This window comes from Bombus flavifrons, chromosome 15, assembly GCF_040668555.2.
Source record: "Bombus flavifrons isolate JBK064 chromosome 15, iyBomFlav1_principal, whole genome shotgun sequence".
NCBI classification, from domain to species: Eukaryota; Metazoa; Arthropoda; class Insecta; order Hymenoptera; family Apidae; genus Bombus; species Bombus flavifrons.
The window spans coordinates 545,317-570,797 of NC_138456.1; the positions used below are offsets into that span (position 1 = coordinate 545,317).

General features: G+C 36.5%; 1 protein-coding gene and 1 long non-coding RNA gene across 2 annotated transcripts; one reads left to right on the plus strand and one right to left on the minus strand.

Annotated features, from left to right (window-relative positions):
• Nucleotides 1-5,372: 5,372 nt before the first annotated feature.
• Nucleotides 5,373-6,971, plus strand: LOC138187756 (uncharacterized). The gene has a single exon (XM_069128891.1). The coding sequence runs from the start codon at nucleotides 5,373-5,375 to the stop codon at nucleotides 6,969-6,971; it is 1,599 nt and encodes a 532-aa protein (XP_068984992.1).
• An 8,060-nt stretch (nucleotides 6,972-15,031) lies between these two features.
• On the minus strand, nucleotides 15,032-17,042 carry LOC138187602 (uncharacterized). The gene is made up of 3 exons (XR_011175220.1): nucleotides 16,359-17,042; nucleotides 15,202-15,327; nucleotides 15,032-15,156 (listed from the first exon to the last, which is right to left on the minus strand). It is a non-coding gene; the product is annotated as an uncharacterized LOC138187602 (long non-coding RNA).
• Nucleotides 17,043-25,481: the final 8,439 nt, after the last annotated feature.

Genomic DNA, 25,481 nt, shown 5'->3' on the forward strand with positions numbered 1-25,481 from the left:
TTTTTGACGTAATGTATGATACGAAGAGAAAGGCGAGATATCTTTCCCTTATCTCTTTCATTAGTTTGTTATATGTGGAAAAGCGTATACCCTTCCCTCATTCTATTTATGTAGAGTAAAGCTAAAAGTCTCGTTTTTCGCACAATCTTATGTACAATTTAGAAACAACGATTTACAGATATACTCCTTCATTTTGTACAAACTATAGCTATTATATTTTACTTTTACAAAGATTTTTAGTTAATACTTTTGTGTTTTGTTGAATTATATCACAAAATGTTTGTCAATTTAGTACAGAAATCGAGTCCCATGCTGGGGGGAAAAATCCATTGCTTGGGATAGAAAGTCGCTAATACCTTATAATCGACTTTTCGCATAATGTAAAATTAAATAACGAAATAACCCTTCCAAATTAATAAATATTTATGAAATCCTACTTAATATACAATATTGAGAGGAAATACTACGGCATCATTTTTTAAACAAAAGAATGAAAATATGGAACAGAGATTCAGTTTGAACAAAAAAATTGCACGATAATCCTGGTATCTTTAAAAAATAGATAAAAATATAAGTCAGAAGGCCTCGAAAGAACTTGTACAAAATGAGTCTTCATCTTCAAAAGAAAAGGATTCAGCCTATTTATTTTGTACAATTTCCTTCTTGAGCACCTTGTTTCTTTTAACTTCAGTTTTTTTACCTATATCCTTTTTTATTTTTCTTGTTTTTTGCAAACAGTCTATCTATTAAACTATCTATTAAAATAGTAGCTTTAAGGCATTTCCTGGTGGTTATCTTACGAATACTTGCTTCAGGGAATGGTCTGACAATTTCTGACTAAAACGTCTCATTTGTGGAAGTCGATAGCTGAAAAGAAATCATTATTCTAAATGTAAATGATAGGTGATGATTGGTTAGTGCAAATACGGATGCCTGTTATATTTTACTCACAATTTCAGTATCTAATAACCTCTTGTTTTTTGCTCTTTTTACGCTCCTATAAGATATTCTTACCGATCCTCTTACGCCTTTGATAATCTGCAATTCACTTGCTTATTGTTTGTTCATATTCTTTGATTTGCCACATCTTCTTTGTTGAAAGCAATCATAGATCCGTTTCGACCTTTTTTCCAGTAATTCGATACAGTACTATACCTACTCGATAATCAGATCCACAGATTTACATCTAATGTTAGAGATCATTGTACTTTCTTTCTTATTAATCCGGAGGCCTAATAACCGGAATATTTTTTCCGTCTTTGTAATATTCCTTTTACACGCCTCGAAATTATCCCCAATGCATAGAATGTCATCCAAAAAGATCACTGAGATTAGTCCCTACGACTGTAAGTAATTGACGACAAGTTTTAATAATTTTATGTTTAAACCGAAAAGTAAGCAAAAAACCTGAAAAGGCGACTTTACCACCTGAACCGCAAATTAATAGGATTGCATAGTAAGCGTCATATATATCAATTGTACTCGTGTAACAACATAGGAGAATTAATTTCTCTGCCGTTCTTATATCTTTCATTTTGAAATGCAACTCCCAAGTTTTGTTGTTTTTTAAGATGCTTCTTGTTTCTTTGGTTACCTCCAGCAGTAATCAATGCAATCCTTGATTTTGTTTGTTTGTGCGCAGATACAAATCTGCGATCAACTTTCCCGCATCGCCCAACCTCTCAATTAAAACCTTATGGATGCTTTCTTTCTCTTCTATTAAGGTAGACATGGTCCACCCAATGATGCTCAGAGCAGAATCTACAAGCTGTTGTCTTCTGCTCATACGATGGGCTCTGGCTTACAAATATTTTAGTAGTTTTAGTGCAATCTGCAGGTTAACCTTCGGCACTTCCAATTGCGTGAGGCGTAGGTATTTTTTCAATAATCTCTCCTTTTCCTCGTTCTAATTTCCATTTAGATATCAGTATCTCATTTGCTATATATTGATAGATACAGCTTTGTCTTCAACTCATTTAATATTAGAGAATCGTTGTGTAGAATTTCTTCAAGTTTACTCTCTAGCTATTGTTTGCCAATCTAGAGAAAAATAAAATAAGAGAGAAAGGAAGAGAGAGAGAAAGAGCACAGTTTGGTTCTACATGCATGTCGCACATTGATGCAAAATCTCCAAAACGTAGAAAAAAATAAAAAAATATTTATATCGTAAAAGGTATAATATTTTGCGGCTTTTAATATAAAATGTAATGTATAAATAGAAAAAATTAATTAAGGGAAAGAGATAAACAAGTTAAACAGATTATTGCTTCTTATATCTTTTTCAATAAAGTAGATTATTTTATTAACGAACTGGACACATTGATACGTGCAGCTAAGAGGAATTATCCAGCGATGATGATCGTCGGTGACTTCAATTCAAAGGCCACCGCGCGGGGTGGCAGGGTGAATGACCACAGGGAACTTGCCTCCTGGATATGACAGTGAAGAATGGAATTGTACCAATTAGGATAACACGCGCGGATTACACGTTCTCTAGAAACGGGGGAGCAAGTTTCATTGACGTCATCAGCGTGAGCAAGAGACTGGCGAGGAAGTATGTCGGTGGGAAGATACTACATAATTTTAAGACTGCAAGGACGAGGCGTAATACCGGGAATTTTAAATACTCAACAAAGGACACTGACATGGAGAAATTTCTTTTTACATTTGACGATAATTAGAACAATTTATTGGAAGACAGAAAGGGCGACAATGAGGCACATGGTGATCGTTTGCAGAAGGTACTGGAGATGACATGTACCTCGGAATAGAAAAAGGTTTAATAACCGATAGGTAAGAGATGCATCAACTATTGGTGGAATGATGAAATCGGTAATTTTAGAAGAATGACGATGAAGAGCAGGAGAAAGGCGCAGAGAGCCTGGGTGGGAGGTACAAACGACGCGGCCCGATTGAGCGAAGAATTTAAGGCGAACAAGAAGAAGTTGGCGAGGATGATTAAGAATGTCAAGGAGCGGTGTTGAAAGAAATTCTGTGCGACTCTGAATCGGGATCCATGGGGGAGGCCGTACAGGCCTATCATGTCCAGGACGGCTAGGAGAACGAGGACGGAAGGCCTCCACGTGGATGGGGTACGTGACATAGTTGACGAACTGTTTCTGACGAGACCGACGGGAAGTAATGACGCTAGATTTAGATATTTGAACGAAGATGGTGATGTGGATAACGATGGCTGCAGGATTATGGTGGAAGACTTGCGGGACGCCGGCAAGAAGATTGATCCGAAGAAAGCGGTCGGTGTAGATGGTATTGTAGTATCGTGGAAAAAGGGCCTGTGGTGGCACTCGATAACAAATACCACCAATCGACACTAACTAGTGTCGGATGACGGTAGCGCAGTGGTTAGAGCCACTTGACCATAAACCTCCGAACAGGACGGACCTCTCAGCCCAGAAAGGGACATCAGGCGTAGGTCCTGACAGTGTGCGCATCAAAGTAAACTAGCACTCTCAAATAGGAAAAGGAAAAAGTGACAAAAAGTATCAAAAAGTGAAAAACATTGCAGTGACATCATCGCCATAAAATAAAAATAAAAAACAAAATTATAAAAAAAAACAAAATTAAAGTATATAAAAATATAGGAGTCATCGATAATGAAGCAAAAAGCAAGAAAACGGAACCCGCCTTAGACTTAACAAAAAAAACAACAAAAAGAAAAATTAACGCGCAAAAAGCAGCCGTAGAAATCAACAATAGCTTAAGACTTTCCGCGCAAAAGACGCGGAAACTCAACCCACAACCAAATCTGATTGCTAGGACGAAAAGACAGACGAGGAACTTCACTCTACACAGGAAGAAAAAGCTATAGAATTCAAAATCATGAGGCCCATAAGAGCAACGTCACCTCCAGCGTTTGTAACAAGCAATAGAGTCGGTATACTACAAACAGAACCAGAACCTCAACCTCAACAGGGACCAGCAAACTACTCAACGCCGAGCTCAACGTTAGAGCAAATAAAAAAAAATGATACATTACGAGGCAAAATGGATATACACAGTCCCACCACATCGCCAAAACATTCATCACCGGAGGGACGACAGGCCTCATCGAACAACCCTGGAGGCCCAGCGCCACTATCATTGCCACGGGGGGGGGGGGCGGACACCGGACGGACACCCCACCAGACACACCGCGGATGAGTGTACGAACGCCCCTACCACTACAAGGGAAATCAAACCGCCACCCATCATCATAACAGTACAAGACCCAAAGGACACAATAACACTCATAGAAAAAGTGTCAAACATCAACAACTTCCACATTAAAAGAATACACACAGGTAAACATGCGCTCTACCTCCGAAACATACCCGACTTTCACAAAGCCAAAGAAACACTCCTTGCAGCAAACACAACCTTCTATACCTATACACCCAAAACAGAAAAACACCACACATACTTGCTAAAAGGCTTGGACAACAGTTACACTGAAACAGAAATACTCACAGACATACAATCCTTACAAATAGACGACGTCCAATTTACGAAAGTCTCACGGTTTACGACAAAAAGATCAAGGGAGCACAATATATTGCTCCCAATTTATATAATACAATTATCCCCCCACAGCAATATAAGCAATCTATTAAAAATTAACCATTTTAACTATTTTAAGATAAAATGGGAAAAATAATAAAAAGGAATGATGACATAACTCAATGCCATAAATGCCAGCGACTAGGTCACACTGCACAAAACTGCAACTTAAACTATCGCTGTGTAAAATGCATAGAGCCCCATGGCCCAGACGGCTGCAAAATAAAAAAAGAAGACGCAGTCACTAAGGACAAAATATTCTGCGTAATCTGCAAAAACTACGGACACCCTGCATCATACAAGGGGTGCCCCAAACTCGTAGAACTACGCAAAAATCTAGCCGAAAAAATCAAAAAAGGCAAAGAAACAAAAACAAAACGAATTGCCCAAATTAGCCGTAAATACGCCCCAGAACTAAAGTTCTCTGACGTGAGTGAAACAGCAAACAAAAACAAATCAAATAACCGAAAACACACCACAAATAACAAACTTAGATCCGCGCTCAGGCCAAAGCCCAATTACAACCGATAACACCCCCCAAATAAACATAATAAACATTATTGAAGACTTTAAAAAAAGCATACTCCAAGCTTTAAAAGAACATCAAATGCAATTAAATGATATAAAAACAACACCATCAACGCATGAAGAAAGATTCGACGCCATCTTCAACACTTTCAATAGTATATATGACAAATAACCAAAAACCACTAAATCAACAAGTATAGCAAAAAACATATAAATTAAACTTAAAACATCTGAAAATAATTGCAATAAATGCCAACTCTCTAATTTCAAACCAAAAAAGATACAGTATGCTAACCCTAATAAATAAAGAAACCCCTGACATCGTACTCATCTCCGAAACAAAACTAAATAAAAGACACAAAGTACACTTCAAAAACTACTCCATGATAAGACAAGACAGACCGAACGCCAGCCAAGGAGGAGGAACAGCAATCCTCATAAAAATCCCTATAAAACACAAAACAATTCTAAATGACAAAATAACAAGTTTCAAAATCCTAGAAACAACGATCATAAAAATAAAAATAAGCAATAAGGAAAACTTATTTGTCACTGCAGCCTACGCAACCTACGGAAACCGGAAAGAATTTAGCGACGAATTCAATAAACTTCCCGAACTCTTACAGCTCAACAAACCGGAAAACTACTATATAATAGCAGGTGCCCTTAACGCAAAACATACAAGCTGGAAAAACGAAATAAACAACACGAGAGGCAACTTCATTAGAAACTGGCTAGACAATAAAAGCATTCACTTCAAAACAAACTTATACAGCTCCGAGCTACCCTCTTACCCAAAAGGAGGCCCATACCTGGACATATACTTAGCAGATGCGCGACTAAAATTTCAAAACCTACGTCCAAATAACACCCTTAAAACCTTAGCCTATGACAGTGACCATAACGCCCTAGTATTTCACATAAAAAAGAATACATCGGACCTCCTAACACTCGAAACACAGACCGAGGCACCCAGGTACAATTACAAAAAGACAGACTGGAAAAAATTCCAAAACATACTCGAACAGAACTGCGACCTAAAAATGTACAACAACGCCAACCTAACAAACAGTCAAATCGACTCATTCATAGACGAAATAGAAAAACATACACAAATCGCTCTCCAAAAATCCGTGCCAATCATAAAACAAAAAAATTCATGCGAGCCCTACATCAACAGTAAAATAAAAGAACTACAACGAGACAAAAGCTACATACTCTCCAAAATAAACGATATAAAATACAACTATTCTTACGACAAAAGAGAAGAATTAGAATTCCTAAAGTACCTTCTATACAAAATAAAAGCACATCTGAAACAAGAATTCGCAAGCTTCATAAACCATTACTGGACAAACAAAATAAAAAACATCTCCAAAAACGACACAGTCAACATGTTCCCACAAATAAATCAAATCTTCAGGTCAAAAGGACAAAACCCCATCTCACCTCTCAAATTGCCCCCAGAAAAAGCCTCCCTCATCCAAGAAGCAGGTATAACGACACACAACACCATCAAAGACACCGAGGGTAACTTCATAATAGCTAAAACAACAGAAAAACTAGACATTATCGGCACCCACATTTCCAAAACACACACACAAAACGAACACCTGGGCCGAGAACATCTAAACAGAATTATCATCGCGGAAACAAACAAACTCAAAAATGAAATGGGACAAGACATAACGCTAAACAAAACAGTCAGCACATTCTCAAACGAAAACACCGCAGACAATCCCAAACAACCGGAACCAGAAATAAACTACTTCACAAACTACAATCAACTAAACAAAATCTTCTCCAAACTAAACAACAAAAAATCCTCCGGCTTCGACGGCATCCCAAACATCCTACTCAAGCGCCTACCGAACAAAATAAAATAGTACTACACAGTACTCTTCAACAATGCACTAAACAGCACATATTTCCCCCAAAAATGGAAAAAAGCCAAACTGATAGCTATAACAAAAAAAGATAAAGACGGCTCATCACCCGCAAACCTACGACCCATAAGTCTCCTCCCCAACATAAGCAAAGTATTTGAAATAATCATAAACAACCCCCTCACCTCCTTCTGCTCAAAAAATGACATAATCCCAGAAAATCAATTTGGCTTCCGACACAAACACTCCACAATTCACGCAATAAACAAACTTACGTCGGACATCTGCTGGGCGCTAAACACAAAACAACGAGTAGCCGCCTGCTTAATAGACCTCGAAAAAGCTTTCGACACAGTCTGGATCCCAGGGCTCATATACAAATTAATCATGAAAAACGTTCCCAAATATCTAATCAAAATAGTTTGGGACATGATCACAAGTAGAACATTCGTAATGATTGAAGGTCCACACACATCAAGCAAAGAATTCTCCACAAAAAACGGTCTGCAACAAGGTACAGTAAATTCCCCGTTACTTTTCAGTATTTACAATAGTGACTTACTAAACCTCTTTAATCTCAATACATCCACCCATAAACGCTCCATAGCCTTCGCAGATGACCTAATCATCTACGTAACAGGCTGCAAAACCAAAACAATAAAAACGGAACTGCAAGAACTTTTTGAGAAAATTAACGATTATTACAACACATGGAAACTAAAAACCAACACAAGCAAATGCGAAACCATACTGTTTAGACCCAAGTCAGGCAAAATCGGTCCAATAGAAAGGGAACACTAGAAAATTTCAGCTAAGGGAAAAAGCAAACGAAGGGGAGCTCATACCACACAAAAACTGCGTAAAATACCTAGGCATAAACATAAACGAAAAATTAAACTATAAGCAGCACATCGAAATCCAACTCTCCAAAGCCAGCAAAGCATTCTGGAGAACAAAAAGATTATTCTACTCCAACATCTCAACAGCCAAGTAAAAATCCTGTGCTACCAAGCACTAATCAGACCGATCATAACCTACGGCTGCCCAATCTGGTACAACATATCAGCCTCCCAAATGGAAAAAATTCGCAGATTCGAAAGAAAATGCATCAGAGCTTGCTTGAGCACTTACAGATCCGATAAAAATATGTCAAAAACAAAATAATCTACGACCTAGCCAACATTCACCGCATAGACTGTCACATCTTAAAATTAATAAGAAACCACTTCGCGCAAGCGGCAAAGATACAAGAAAATAGCTTGATCTTCAGTTGCTTATTCCCAAATGACGCATATTACAAAAACACTCTGGCAACAGGCTACATCCCCCCAGAAGCGTTCATATACCTAGACGAGAAAATCTACCTCCAAGACTAAAATAACATTCCAATAATTTATCACATAAAAAGAAAAATAGGGACCAAAACTATACTCTACGAAGAAAACTTAAACGGACAAACCGCAGACACTAGGTGGAGATACAACATGGCCCTCCCTCTGAAAGACACTAAAGACAAACACAGAAAAAACACAAAGAAATATTGGTGGATTCCAAATCCATAATAAAACAAGAGAGCAAACCATTAAACCGACAGAACTCAACTCTGACACCGTATAACACAGGTGTAAACTGTAAATATTTGTAAATATTTTAAATAAACCTATTTGACATCCCCCTTCCCCGCCCCCTCACTATCATCCCGCCTCTCCCCAAAGTTATACAGCACCCAAAATGTTTCCTGTTTTGCGACCAAGTTTTCAGGACAGAAAAATCAACTAAAAACAAAATTATATAAAAGCTCCGCTCCCCAGTGGCTTAAATCCAAAAATAGATTCAAAACACAAAAATGTAAAACGCCGACACATAATATAGTATAGCTACGTCGTACCGTCGCGTATCGGTACTTTTGCCTAACACATCTTATCGAAATTCATAGTTTATTGTGAATGCCCAATATGTATTAAAAATTGTATCTTGGTTTAAATAAACGTTATTATTAAATTTAAAAAGGCAGTGGTTAGCGCCTTAGGTTGCGAACGTTCGGGACCCGGGTTCGAATCCCGGCAACCGGAGTCCGATTTTTCTTCCATACAAAATTTCTACATTCTTCGATACAAAAATTAGGAGAGAAGCGGCCCAGCAGCGCCATCTACAGTGTAAAATGTGCGATCCTACAGTATACTAGGGATGGCGGTCATAGTATTGATAGAAGAAAGAGTGGAGGAAGTACTGAGGGCATTGAACGCAGTGAACGCTGAAGGCAAGATTCCGGCAAAATCGAAGGAGGCGAGGGTGGTCGTCATTCCCAAACCGGGTAGGGACCCAGCACTAACTTCATCATTCCGGCCGATCAGCGTGCTCCCAATACTGAGTAAAGTCTGGGAGTACTCGTTTAAGGGTCTGATCGAGGAAAGTCTGGGGCTGGACCCATTTCATGAAGACCAATATGGGTTCAGAAGAAGAAGAAGTACTGTGGACGCTCTGCGCCGTGTGGTTGATCTTGCCGACTGGACCAGAAGAAGAAACAGGATAACTGTGTTGGTAGCAGTGAAGAACGCGTTTAATACCCTCAGTTGGAGCGTAATTTTGAGGGAAGTGGATGTTAGAGGGATACCCAAGAAACTGTTGACGTTTCTCGAAAATTATTTCGAGGACAGAAGGATTATAGTCAGAACGACGAGAGGTACAGTTAGGAGGAACGTGTACGCGGGTGTCCGTCGGGAATCAACATTGGGGCCGCTGCTTTAGAACCTGGTGTACGATGAGTTATTAAAGGAGTTAAAGGCGATTCCTCACCTGTACGCGGTGGTATTTGCCGACGACTTAGCGGTCATACTTGACGTGGCTAAGCAGGAAGAGCCGACCACGAAGTTATCCGGTGCGATGGATGTGATTTCGCAGTGGTGTGCCCATTGTGGATTAGGGATTGCTCGTGAGAAGACTGACGATCACCTCAGAATATCAATTCTTGACGGGCAAACGAATCCCCAAGGTAATCGAGATGAAGGTGGAGGAATACCTCCTAATGACAAGACAGGAAGTGAGATACCTGGGGGTCCAGCTGGATTGCAGAAGAAGGTTCAGAGCTCACTTGGAAAAGGTGTGCGGCCGACGCCCTCATAGGAGCATTTAAATCTTTGCTCCCCCATGTCAACGGGCCCACCGGCTCTGTTACAAGACTCTATAATGGGGTCTGGGAGTCGATGGTGTTATATGCGGCGTCTGTATGGGTCAAGGTAGTAGAAATTAAAAAGAATAGGAACATCTTGAAGAGGGCCCAAAGAGCAGCATTGACAAGATTTTCGACGGCCTACCGTACAATATCCCGTGCAGCACTGTGCGTGTTTATAGGCATTATGCCCATTTATTTCACTGCGGAGCTTCGGACCAAAAAATATCGTATTAAAAAGGAGGATCAGCAGGAGCAGTACAACACCCGTTCAAGAGCTAGGGCCGCCTCAGTCTAACAAGAGAGGATTATGGCAGTGGAAATGGATTATGGCATCATGGAAAAATGGAAGGAGGAGTGGCGATTTTACAGAGAATACAATTGGACGAAGCGACTGATAGCGAATGTATGTTTATTTAGAAGATATAGGAGGAATATTGATCACTTCACCATGCAAATCCTGGCAGGGCATGGGATTTTTAATGTGTATCGTAAAATGATTAATAACGAGGACCACTTCAGATGTTGGGACTGCAATGGCGAAGGCGATGATGCTGAACATGCCCTTTTCCACTGCCCAAGGTGGATGCGTGAGAGGACGGAACTTGAAAATTACGTCGGAGCTAGTGGTGAAGAAGAAAGACGACTGGGCAAGGTTTCAGGCCTTGTGCAGAAAAATCATGTTAGCAAGAATGACGCAAGAGAAATTCGAAGGGAGGAGGAGAACTATGGAAAGAAAAAGAAGAAACGGGACTCAAGTATGAGGGAGCGGTGCGTGGTTAAACCCAACTCTGGAGTAATGCCGTAAGGCGGTTCCGGGGTTGATGCTTGCATAGAAGAGGAGCGGAGATTTTAGTGGGTATGGCAACGCCATCGGCTGAGTCCCACATAGCCCAGTCTGGGCATGCGTAACAGCATTTTCCTTTCTTCGCACAAAAAAGAAAAGATTATTTTATTAATCATCCAGTTCCTTAAAAAACCGAAGTGCGTCATTGGGATATTGTTTCAGATCTTTTGGTTTTATCATTTTTAAACTTAATACATATGGATCTGGAAAAATAAAAAATTTATTAAAACACGTCAAAAGACTCTGGACGCAAGAAAATTACCCGGAACTGAATTTTCTTAATTTCTTCAAATCCTTATTCCTTGCTTCATGAGCTATTTCTCCAAATTGACCTATATAGGTAGAATTGCTTGAGAAATAATTTATGGACTATGGATTAATATTTTAATTCAAAAAACGAGACATCTATGTTACATCTGCTAGAAAGAATAAATAAAAAGTAATAGAATCTCTTGATTAAATCTGCATTTATTTCAGTTACGGGTGCCGAAATATCATAGTTTTCGACAATCGACGGGCAGTATTGCCACCATTTCAATTTCTATAATTTGTTTTTGGTTTGTCTATCAAAAATCCTAGTTGTAATTTAAACTCGACCTGGATTTTGTTTTTCATCTCATTGACTTGTTTTTTGTCTTCGCCACTTCTAGCTATTATTGTAATATTTATTATTGTATAATTATATTGTTGTATATTATATATTGTATGTTATTTTGTAATAATTATTGGTTGTAATATAACATAAAATAAATAGGGCGACAATATCTAGGGGAAGATTTTTGAGTATTTTACAATATAATTTTATTCTATCGCGTTTTTTCAGAAATAGATCCAAGTTGTAGGTATTGGTACGAGAGAAGACACGAATACATTACTATCAGATTTTGTAGAGTTTCTAAATTTTGTATTCTCACACATTCTTGATTTTATTTTGAGATCAATCTAAAATCTACCAAAAAGAAACCAATCTACATTTTTTCCGATCAACATTTAGTAGAATTTCTTTTTGCGCTAAACGTAGATATTTTTCTGTATGATCTAATATCTTCTGCAATGGTGCTTATAGTTACAGATATTTAAATGATATTCAGATAGCACATTTCTTTTGCCTTTAATGAAGATTCGTATAAACTATATCATATATATATATATATATATATATATATATATATATATAATACCACTACATCAGCTGTCTTTTCTATTTTAAAATATTCTAAAATAACCTTTTATGTCTAATAGCTTTTAATGTCTATCCATTAGACATAATTCATTTCTAATAATTTGAAGGTCCACGTCATCGAATCCAATCACGTTCACAGACCGCTGTCCCAGGTATGAGTCGCGTGTTCTTGACTCACACTCTGAAATTTTCATGAATACTGTTTCTGGAAGTACTCAATACATAATTGCATATCTTACATTCAGTATTTACTTTGTTCGTCTTCTTTGCTGCAATTCTCCAATCGATGTCACTATTTCGATGATCCATGTAGCATCCGGCATGTTTTCTTGTATCTCTTGTATTATGTTACATCCTAGAATGCAACCTGGAGTCCTCGAGCTTCCCATCCGGGAAAGCGCCTACTTTAACGGTTGGATAGCGTTGTAAAGAAAGTATTTTCGATGGAAAAGTTAAAATTGTAGAAAATGCAACGCAAAAGATTAAATTAATAAACAACAAGTCCACTCATAAAACAAAACAAAAGGTTAATGAACAATAAGTTAGACGGAATGAAATAATTTCTGTGTTTAGTGTTTATGACAGTGGAGGACTATCAAGAGTTTCTTGAATATGGAGTGCGTGTGGATTTCCTTTATTACAAAATAGATAAGAGAGCCGCACGCAACTACACGCACGCTTTTTGAATAAGAAGCGAAACCTAATCTCGAAAGTCGGCGAGCCGAAGGAAGCGCCGCGCGTCGGCTAGAAAGGTCTGTAATCGATCACCAATCGAAGGGCCGAACAAACTTCCATGTTGGAAGACACTGTCGCCGATCGCGAAAAGAAGGAAGAACGGCCATCTTGAAGACAGAACGTGTCTGACCGTCTTGGCATGAGGTGCAAAGCGATTCGCGACAGCGATTTTCTTTTAGTCTTTCTGGCTATGTTCTTTTGTAATTAAAGTGGATTTTTGTTTTTACCCTCAGCGAGGATCGGATATTGCGTTATTTTGCGGAGTGATTATTCCCGGACGGGATGCGAACGCGGAACCACGTGTGTGATGGAGTAAATTTGACTTTCTTGGCTTCTTCTTGGGGCTTTGCTGGGTGTGAGTAAGTACATTATGTAAATTGTATTTGTAATTTCATGTGAATCTGATAAGTTAATTAAACATGTCATTTCGCGGAACTCTTTCTAATTTTCGATTAAAGTCAATAGTTTGCATTTCTCATTGATTCTCTGGTGGTTTACGAACTTTATATTACGACATTTGCTTTCTTCATTTTTAGTTTTTTTTTTTTTTTTGCTATGTTTGTTATTCAAACTGAGCTCGAAAGTCAATTTTCTTACACTCTCACTCAAATTTGATCTGGTTGGCTAGTCGGATCAATAAAAAAAGTCGGAAGGGTGAAAAATCCGGACGTCTGCAAATTTTTTTGAAAATTTATTTGCAGCGTTTTGATTTGTTGATTATATTTTACCGCACACATTCAAATAAGGCACACCGTGTCGCAATGGACGCGGATGATGTCCATCGTGAAAGTCAACCAACCTTCGCTCGCCAAGAATACTCCGTCGCTGAATTTCTTGTGTGATTGCATTGCCTTCTTTTCTAAAATTGGCCCACCAAGAGCTGTTCCTCTTCGCGGTTCCTAGACGAGCCATATCTACAACGCATTCATTATTCTTTTTACGCTAAAGTCATGGAGCTCTAAATCTCTCCGGTTTCTCCGCCGGTCATTCGATGTACTCTTCCTGATATACGAATCATTACATATCAAATTTGCATGTTTACCATTATCCAAACATTCCAATGCTTTTAATTTTATTGCAAATAATTAACATATTTCGCTTACGCTTACTACACGACATTTAGTGTATTTATCATCACACACTAAGACAATAAATATACAAGTAGACAGAATTGCAGAAGTAACGTTTAGAATTCTTTTGAGATCACTTTGCGGCCGAACGCTTGATAGGACTGATTGACTGAGAAATGATGAGGTTGCTGTGCAACGATTGCCGATTCTTTTGTCGAAATTCGCACCGCAGTAAGGAAAGAAAATATAACCTATTTCCTCTGCAGGATCGGTCAGACATCGAGCTATTTCACGATCTAGCTGAGCGTTCGAAGTTGTACAAGTCGCACCGCTCTTTTGATGTATAAGGTACAACTAATTTTATGTTGCAAGATGTTTGATAAATAATTACTACAAATTGATCATTGAACAAGAAACATTTATTATCTTAAAGTGAATGATAAATAATATTTCAATAACATCTTTATTAGAATTTCTAAATAAACACATATTTTACATTATTAACGTCTTGATAAAATTTGCAAAAATTTATACATTATGATACATAATGCAAAATATATTTTCCATCACAGTCTACAGGAAACCAAGTTCCCATCTATTTTTAGTCTTTTATTGTTATTGTTTATTATTTGCGTATAGATTCGTCTCTGTGACAATATTTTCCCAATATATATTATCAGATATTATATTAAAAATGTCTAATTCTTTTCTGTCTTCACCTAACTGACTTAAAGTTGCCACTTTTATGCCAGGAATCTCCGTATAGTTCCAGATTGTTGGTTCATTAGTTTCCTCTTTCTAAATCCATAGCTCTGATTGTTGATGATTACTGTGATTTTCATCTTCGGTATCATCTTCATTAACTAGTCGCTTTGAACGTTTTGGTAAAGGAATTAAAATATCACTACTGTCACTTTATTTAAAATATTTATCAAATCACTTTTTGCGATGTTAGCAGAACTTTCACTGTCTTCAACAACGCTTAACATTCTTTTTGAAAACATTTTTAAGGGTATCTTTCTAATATTTTTCAAGAAAATATATCTGTCTGTCGGAATGTGGCCAAGAAAAAAATGTTGTTTATGATTATCCCGAAGGACGTACAACGTTTCATGCTCGTGTTATACATAATTGACCAGAAAAACGTATTGCGTTTTATGCTAGTGTTCATTATGTTTGGCCTGAAGGACATACCATGTTTCTCGCACGTGTTGTTTATGTTTGACCCGAAGGACGTACCATGTTTATCGCACGTGTTGTTTATAATTGACGGAAGAACGTGCTACGTTTTATGCTCGTGTTCTTTATGTCTGGCCTGAAGAACGTACTACGAGTTTAACTCGAGGATGTAGCTTAAGGGGTTAATGTCACTAGTGTACATGGAGCAGTGATGTATGGTTCAGTTTTTCCCTGGCCGTGCTCAATGTTAGAGAGAATCGTTGATGTGCGTGCTCACGGACGTGTGTTTAATTCTGGATAAGAAATGTGTGGATATTCATGTTAACTGTTACGTCGCCTAAAATATCGGCGCTGCAACTCTCGCGACCGGGCAGCCGATGGCCTGCGTAACGTCATTTCGACCCTCAATAAACCTAAGGACCAACCATAACTTTTCTCTTTCATTGTGTACACATGTATCTTCATTCAATCCATTGTCCTGAAAGATTTCTTAAGGCTAAAAATATTTGCGACGCACATCAGATTTTTAGAAAGGTCCTTGGGTTTATTAGGCGCAATTAAAAACACGGAGAAAGCGGGTACGCGCCCATTAGGAAAAACCGAACATCTGTCTAATAGAACAGGCTGGGTTTTCCCATGCACAAGGTCACTCACGAACCACGTTGATCGGAGGCTTCCTACTCATCACTTCTCCTACGACTCTAAGAGAGTCAAGTCGAATACTTCTCCTACAACTCTAGGAGGGTCAAGTCGCAGACTTCTCCTGCTACATCAGGAGGGTCAAGTCAACTTATTTCGTCAACATCGCTAGGTCAAGTCAACTTACTTCTTCTACATACTACAACGTCGAAGTCTAACATCACAATCTCACGTCTATCAAGTATCCTCAAGTGCTACGTCCACTAACATACGACATTCGACTGTACGAACCTTGCTCTACTATTCATATCTATCTCATATTCGTACGACAAGCTGTTATCGACGATTTGTATCTACTCAACAGTGTAGTTTAAGTGTTGGAAATATATATTTTATAATTCTGTGAATCACAGTGTTATATAAACTTAATCACCCCTATTATCTTAACGGAAATCAGGGGATCGATCAACTCGTGGTGTCGATTAGTATAATCGTAACGGGAATTTACGACTCCCGTTGACGTCTCTCCTCGCGATTGCGTCTCCCCGCGATTGGTCGAAATTACATTAACTGTGTATCTCTTTCTTCGTTTTCATTTGATGTGGCTAACAAGTGTCTGATTATTTCTTCCTCAGATTGTAAAATTGACTTCGTTTTATTTGGGTGCAGTTATATTCTCAGCAGCATATTATCTATTTATATCATTATTATCAAAATTGTTATGCTATTTCCCTGCCTAACAATACGTTCACAGGACTTTCGCTTTCCGTTTGTTATTATTGTAGGTATGTTTCTTATTTTTGCATATTGTGCCATATAATTCGCACTCCTTACCTTTCAAATATTTTGCTAGCGAAATACTTGTGTAATAATTGTCTGTTATAATGATCTTTCTCTAATTTGATAACGACTCGCATAATTTTGCTATCGTGGTACCCGGTTTGCCAAATCAAAAACAGTTTTGTCCTGGCTACTGTGAATTTTGTATGACCAAATATATTCTTTTGCCGTACACAGCTTTTTTTGTGGTATCGAAAAAATAATCTGCTACAGAAAGGAATTATGGATTCATCAACAACCATTACTGCTCCTGAATTATATATTTTTCCGCAATTAACAATAATCACATCAATTAGGTGTTGAATTTTATATGTATGGTCGTTGTTCGATGCAGAATTATTAACGAAAATATAGATTTTTTAACAAAATACCTAGAAATAGAAAATTTATTATATGGCATTTCTATATTGTGTATAAATGAACAATAATATAGTGAATCTGTTTTCCACTGGAATTCCAAAGCAGGAAAATTGAATATTCCAGTTAGTGATAGCACATTAAGGAATGTCGTCATTTCGTTTGTATTTCTATCCATTCAGCTACTCATTCGAGATTGACAGTGGGATAGAATATTTTCCTTGGCTTCAATGGCATAAATATTGTGCAACATCAACTCTAAGACTGTGTGATCAATTATAGGTGAAAAAATTGAAAACATATCTGTTTTTGAACCGGAGGGTGTAAACTGAAATGTCAAATCTTCATACCCTAAAAATTTTTCTCTTGATAATGCTGTAACAGTCTCTGACCATAACATGTCTTTTTCAATTCCTCTTTATATTACAGAGATAAATTCATGATACTTTTGTCACTTTTGTCACTCGCGGAACCACCATCGTTCGATGTTAAGATATTCGCTTCAATATCTCTGTCGTTCACATCCGTAACGAAATAAGGATAAAATGTCCATGTATTGTGTGAAAAAAGATATCTTTATACTATTAAAATCTACGAAAAACAGAATTTACAGAAGTATAATGCATTACATAGACAGTACAATAACTATATTCTCTACAAATGAAGACAATTATGTAATATCTATATACACAAAAAAAGTTTTCTAAAATTAGATAAATAAACTATTAAAACTTGATTTTTTGATATTTTGTATGACAAAATTGATTTGCTGCAACATAAGATTGTTTCAAGACTAGATGCTATGGAAAAGGAATAACGACCTGGTTTGTCTGTAGAGATCTAATTGCGAAGAAGATAACACCTTTCACGGTACGCGAGAAGTGCATTACTTTCTTTGACATATGGGGGCAAAGTACGTTTTCTAAAACTATTGTGAAATTAGATATATTTGTTGATAGCAGCAGTTGAAAAATATTGACCGCCACTACCTTTTAATTTATTGTTTAAATAATTTACGAGAATTTAACCATTGTTAGTCATAGTCGATTGCATGAATCCCAATTCTTTTAGGTTTAACGTCTCGCCGAGCATAAGCATGTTCGCTTAAAAGAATTATTTCTTATAAAATGGCAACTAACAACAAAGGACTACTTAATTTATATTAAGTATAGGAGTGTTACTATTGCCTAAAAGTAACTTCAATCTGTAACATTAAGTAACTTGGGATTCGCACCAAACGTGAAATAGCTTTTAAAAAACGAGTACCCTGAAGGTTAAGATGTTCTGAAATATGAACCATAATCTGAACCACCAAATCGAAATAAATCTGTGGTTTTATACTTACTTTCAATCACTGAATTTATATTATTATGAATGTGAAGGTTTTTTATAACAGTCAAATAATCAATAAACACTCTTTAATGTTACACTATGCATTTTGCAATAAACGAACAAATAAAATGAAACAATAATGTGTCGCATCAGTCGTCTTTCTAATTTATTTCATTGTTGATTAACTAGTACCAAAGATCACTCTGCATTTCAGTAAGATGTATAGTATGCATATTGTACATAGATAAAACATGCACTACTATTTATATTTTTTTACGCTGAATTTTGGATTTTTGTTTCTCCTCGTTGTATGATCTAGATCACTGTGCAACGACGCTGCGTTAATTATTGCTCGATGAAGACGAATAAAATATGAGGATAAAAATCATATTTTGAATTTTAATTTTAACAAATCATTGTATTTCGAGCGTTCTTTTTATAGGTAGTTAATGAAGTTATGAAATTTAAAAAATACTTTCACAATTAAGAAAACAATTAAAGTAAATGCATTATTAATAGTAGAAAAAAATGGCGTTATTACACCTCACTATCAAATTACTTTATTAATAACGCAATTTCTTCTTTTCTCTATTCTGAATCTTCAGCAGTTGTCGTCATATCAGTTTTGTCAGCTTCAGTCACAACCAGGTGTGTAATCACAACTTTCGGGCATTGGGCACTTTTCTGGATAGGACTCTTGAAATGACTACAATTGAGTATAGTTACAAAGTTTCATAATAGTAAATGATATACAAAATAATACAATATAATACAATAATACAACAAAATAATATATGCAGTATATAGGATGGTATTTTTTTAAACTTCATGTCGATTTCTTGCTAAAATCTGAACTACCATATCGATGTCCAGCTTCCGTAATTTGTATAATTTCTGGAAACAGTAATCTCCAAAATCCTGCCCATACCGTGCCTCATACAACGCTGCCTCCTTGAATAAACGACTAAATGGTACCGTCTTCCAGAACTGAGCCACCTGCAGTACTTATGTTTGCGGACAGGTGGTGGTGATATGTTAACACCACTGCCTAGCTTATTTTCGTATTCGGGACGCGATCAAATGCATCACCAATAAATTGTGCCAGCTGAACAGGTCGTCGTTGGGCCAGGCATGCGTCTGTGTGCGCGTCCGCGAGTGTGAGAGGTGGCTCAGGCTCGCGTGCATTCGCTTCAGGTGGTGTAATCGATTGTTGTTCACCAGAGTCCTACGAGTCTATTAGTCTTAGAGTCCTAGAATCCTACTAGTGAGCGTAAACACGAGTGCACCGACAATCGGGAACGTCCGGAACAATCATGTCCCCTCGTCGAAATCGTAGTAGACACACCGCAAGATACAGGCTCATTCATTTTTCCCTTTTCTATTTCTTTTTCTTTTCTTCTTTCTTTTCACACGATTACTATTGAATGTTTCGCATTATTATATGTGAGCGTATGCCACTTCTGATATGTACGAAAATAGTACAAACAAGTTCAGGGTAGTCATTTGCAGCACCTTCTGTAGATTCGGAAATGCCGAACTCGCGTGGTTTTCCTTCGACATTTGTCCACGTTAATTATTGTACAAAGAATACTTGAGAATACCAGGCGTCGCAGTCACAAACCATCGGGGTCCTCTAGTCCACACACCATACAGGGGAGAACTTAATTTATGACACCCTCAATTCTTGACCATAGTCGAGGGCGATGTCACGTAAAATAACACAAAAAAATAAAAAAACAAATTTAAGATGAAAAATAAAAAAGGAACTTTATTTTTTTTTCTAACACTTGGTTTACAATTTGCTTCCGAGCTCTAAGCGTGAATTTTCAAGACTGACTCTTACAACTCGACTTCCGATCGGATTCGGTTATTTTTCTTTTGTCACTCCTCAATATCCCCACTGTCCTCGAGTTTGTTAGGCGTCCGCGACTGTTGCCACTCACGCCTTCTTCTCGAACATTCGGCGGAAACACCGTTGGGATATTGATGGTTCATTAGGCACTTCGCTTCGGCGATATATATATATATACATATACATATATAATAATAACAATTTGCATCGTGATAAAAGTATGTACAAACCAAAATGAGTTTCGAAGGAAATCATGCTTTTCAGGAAGACTTTATTGTATTATATAAAAATCGCCTATGTTGGCAATATAGCAATAGCGGTACCTTGTCGGTCTTGCGGTAAAAATCAGTCCTTGAATCACGGGTCAAGTGTATCGTAATTATTATAATTTTACATTTTCAATCGGTTGGAAGCGTTTTTGCAAATAAAACACTTTATTGCGTAAGAACAATTTTATACTAGATCTTATACAGTATAAAAATTACATTGTTTTAAGTTTAACGCATTCCGAACATTGTTACAGATTGCAGCGATTGTTGCATTTTGCGCGCTATGTGAGCGAAACACGTTTAGTAATGTACATTGAATAATAATGTGGCAACGTAAGATACAGGTCTCTTCTCATTAACACGTTCACATCGGTGCTGCTATTTGTGTTTCTCGCCGTGGGACGGCGCTCATACGAATTATTTTTTGAGGATCGCATACTAATTTATAGATAGCTATTATATGAGTGTTCCTTTGGCTGAAGAACTTTTGCATAGAGAAACAAAACAAAAACAAAGCAGGGTGAGATTATGAGTATTAAAAATCGTAGCGGAGTTAAATTTTTGAGATCGACTGACAAAAAGACCAGCTTGTATATTAACTACTTCCAAGAATTACATGTGTACAATCAAGGAATTCAAGGAAAAAATGATAAACTAGAGCCTGATGCTGTTTCCTTTATAATAATGCAAAACAGGGTGTTGATTTATACGATCAAATCGTATAAATTCTAACAATGTCCAAATTGGACAAATTGTGAATGTAAAGAATTAAATAAAAAAAAAAAAAAAGAAATCGTATAGATCATTGTACTATAGTTATTTACGTAAAACTGTTAAATGGTTCAGAAAAATTATTATACAATTAATATGTGGGACATGCTTCATAAATACATGGTATATACATCAAAGATGGGGTAATAAACATTAATATTTTACAATTTGGAGAAAAAATTATTGATCGCTTTTTGACCAATAATCACCACATTGAATAAATCGCTATTGAAAAGCAAATACCTTGGAAAAAAGGTTCACATTTTCTACATCCATATAAAGAGTCAGTTTTGCTCGAGCAGCCGAACTAAGAGGACGTGAAACAGCAGTGCTACAGTGCGTCAGAAAAAGTGCGGCAAGTGAGTAAGATAAAGACACAAACGGCTACGCCCGTAGCTAAATGTTGGAAACCCGTGTCTTCTATTAAGAAGACTATAAGGAAACATAAAATGAAAAAAACACCGATAAAGATAATCAACACAAACGAACAATACTACATAAATAAAACAACAGATATAACAAAACCAAGTCAACAAATAAATCAAGAACAGGACTGCTCAGTTACAATTGAAGTCGATATGGAAACCAATAAAGAAACAACTCAACAGGATGGAAGCTGCAAGGTAGCGAGTTACAATAAAAAAAGAAAAATAATAGGTAATCTAGATTGAGAAAAGCAGCGATAGCTGCAAGAGTTACCATTAAGAAACGCCTTTAGCTCGCTAACGGAAGACGATGACCCAACAAGCAAAACCACAACTCAACCAACACACATTACAAAACCACCTCCAGTATTTGTTGAGGCGCAAATAATAGACCCGCTTATTGATCTACTAAACAATATAGGTGGGAAGGATAATTACACAATAAAACAAACAAAATTAGAACAAGTAAAAATCCAAACAAACTCCCCAAACAGTTATAGGAAAGTGATAAATGAACTAAAGGAAAAAAAATGCTATATACCACACGTACCAGCTCAAAACGGAAAGGAGCTACAAAATAGTTATAAGAGGATTACATCCTAAAATTAACACAGAAAAATTAAGCGAAGAACTAGCAAAAATTGGCCATAAAACAATATCAGTTAACAATATGACCAGATATGACACGAAGCAACCACTACCATTATTCCTAATTGAACAAGAACCGAGAACCAATAATAAAGAAATATACGAAGTTAAAAAATTCTAAACACAATAGTAACAGTGGAACCACCACGCTACAAAAAAGAAATACCTCAATTCATGCGGTGCCAACAATACGGTCACACAAAAAACTATTGTAATAGAAGCCCGGCATGTGTTAAATGTGCAAAAAATGTGCAAAAGTCCGACTTAGATTTTGTGAGCATGTCCATCCATCATCCCGTTGACCGCGGATTCGTTATTGAACCTAGGATCATTGTCATTAGTTTCTCGAGTATCTAATTACCACGGTTACTTGTCCAATTCTATAATAATCGTATTTGCACTAGTCAATGTCTTCTCTATTGCATAACGACACTGTGTATCCAAACGAAGATTCGTTTCTCGCCCCTATCTCTAAATTCCAACCTTTCTCCGATGAAAGGAAAGCCGAAGCCGTTCCTTGGAAACTTTAGAGGAACATCTAGTATTCTAGCCTAGATTTTATCATAGCTGTAATTGTTCGAGATTTGTGATAGCGAGATTGGGTTCGAGGTGACAATTGGTCTCTAAACGTAGCCACGGTCACGGGATGGACGTTTTGCCTAACGGATGTCTGGAGTGGTTGTATGGATTTTCTGAGAAATGTGGTTGTGGCGGCATGCAGCCTCGGGAGCGGGCCTAACCACGTGTGATGTTACCTTGGAGGTGCTGATACAATGGGACATACATTGTATTAATAATCAAACTCCAGGCAGAAACTGCCTAGCAACGGCGTTTGGAACTTTCTCGATGCTTCCAATCAGTCTGCCTAGCAACGGCGTTTGGAACCTTCTCGATGCTTCCAATCGAGTATAGAAAACAAATGCAAGCGTACAGCGAGAAAAATCTCCACGAGGCTGGCATTCTTGCGATTGCCTTGGAGAGTGACACATCGAGCATTTTCAACAATCGTATTTCTGTGCCTAAGATCAGTTTACGCTTAGTAGAGAGTTATCCCGCTGACCGTGGATTCGTTTGAACCCAAAAATATTGTTAATAGCAATCATTAAACTTATTATTCGTAAATCATACTATTCATTAAACTTACTATTCGTTAATCTGATTATTCATTAGACTTATTAGTTGTTAGACTTATTATTCGTTCAACTTATTATTCACTAACTTTATTATTCGTTAAGCTTATTATTCACTAGACATATTATTTGTTAATCTTTGTAATAGACTTGTATATACGTGTAAATATAATCTCGATTGTGTAAAACAATGAAGAGTTGTTACGCGCCCAAAATTCCAACCATAACCCGACATATATATATACTGGTTACTTATTTTGATGCAAATTACTTCTTAATGTGACATTAGCGTTACATTATTGTTCTTAATAGGACACGTTATTAACGTTAGTTAATGAGCGTTCAGCAATTGTATTTCAAATAGGTATTGTCAAAACTACTTTCACAATTATTTTTACGTTTCTCTCATTTATTTCTACGTTAGATCTTAATCCATTGTATATAAATTCGTACATATTTTCAATTGAAAAATTTTCTAATTTTATTATTTTTAGAAATAGCTTAATTTGGTCAATAAATTTTTCTAAACCAATATTAGTCCCCTAATAGTCTCATAAGTTTGTAAAATTTTGTCAATATTAGTTGTTTTTCTTATCTTGATCTCTATATATATCTTTCGTAAAAAATATATCAAACATGTTTAATATGTCTGAATATCTTTTTATCTTTTTTATCTAATTTCCAAAATTAGCTTATTGCAGATGACATTGAAAGTACTAACAATGATTCTTTTCAATGTAATATAATTTCATTATTAGATGTTCACCACTCTTATTGTTATCTTTAAATTCTGTCCAGTTATTAATAAATTCGCTTCTTCATTTAGAGCAACAGAACAATCTCTTACATTTAAAATAAAACCAAATAAAGACTAATAAATTATTAGTTAGCGACAAATCCATATTATAGTAGCGTTTAATCTTTGTACAAATTTGTCCCACACAATTGTTAAACTTGTTCTCAAAATGTTCAGGCAATGATGAGCTCTCTAATTTAGGAATATGTTTTTCATGAGGAGAAATGGATAGATGAAGTAATCCCTCTTCAATCTGTTTATATCCACGTTTCAAAGCAGTTTTTGCGAATTTTTAAATTGTTTTAATTGTTTTTTAGCAGTTTTTAATTGTTAAGTATTTTTTTTCTAAATATTTAGGAAATAATTATAAAAGGAATGACGACAGCGTGATACACATATAATGCGCAGAGGAACTATATTTTTTTAGCCTAACTTGTAAACTTGTATTCTTTTCATAAAAGGAGTTGAATCGAGTGTGAATGGAAAATAACGTTCTGTACAATGCGTACTGTGTCAACAAGTCTGATAAGAAAGATAATTTGATCTATTAAAACCACAATTGGTATTTATTTTAATGTGATATTTTAAAAAATCATCAAATTCATTTAAATAATGTAAATATGATAAATAATTAATGGCAGTAATCTCCACAAGAATCAGAGAAAATGTCATTCGTACTACTTCTAAATGCTAGCTCCAGATTACTGAATAACTTAATAGTAGCTATTATTATTATTCTTATTACAATCTATCTCGAATTTTTTTCTTTAAATTGTGTTTGTCCTATAATTCAGAATCAATTTGATTATTTACAAAACTTAATTTCCTTTTACGATACGGGCACGTCGTTTGTGTAAGCACAGTAGAACGCTCGTGATACCATAAGGTTTGTGTTATATTTTCCCAGTTATTGAAACCTTCAAGTAAGGTATTATTTAACCTAGAAAACAATTTATAAATAAAGCAGTTAACTGGTTTGGTGATTTGTGAAAAAATTAACCATTCTTTATAAAAATGTAATTCATTTACATTTCTGACATATGTTCTATTACATTATGTGTATTCTTTTTTTAAATATTCGATTTTACCAACATTTTGAAGCATATCTGATCATTAATACTAATTAAAAATTACGCAAGAGAAACAAAATTGCCCCCGTTTGTGTATTTACCTGTTTTTTTCTTCTTTATTTTTAATTCTCTGTGTATTTTCGACCAATCGCGGGAAGACGCAATAGCAAGGAAAAACGTCAACGGGAGTCGTAAATT

Excerpts from the sequence above, each read along its gene's own strand:
- LOC138187756 (XM_069128891.1), top strand. The coding sequence starts at position 5,373 with ATGCTAACCCTAATAAATAAAGAAACCCCTGACATCGTACTCATCTCC.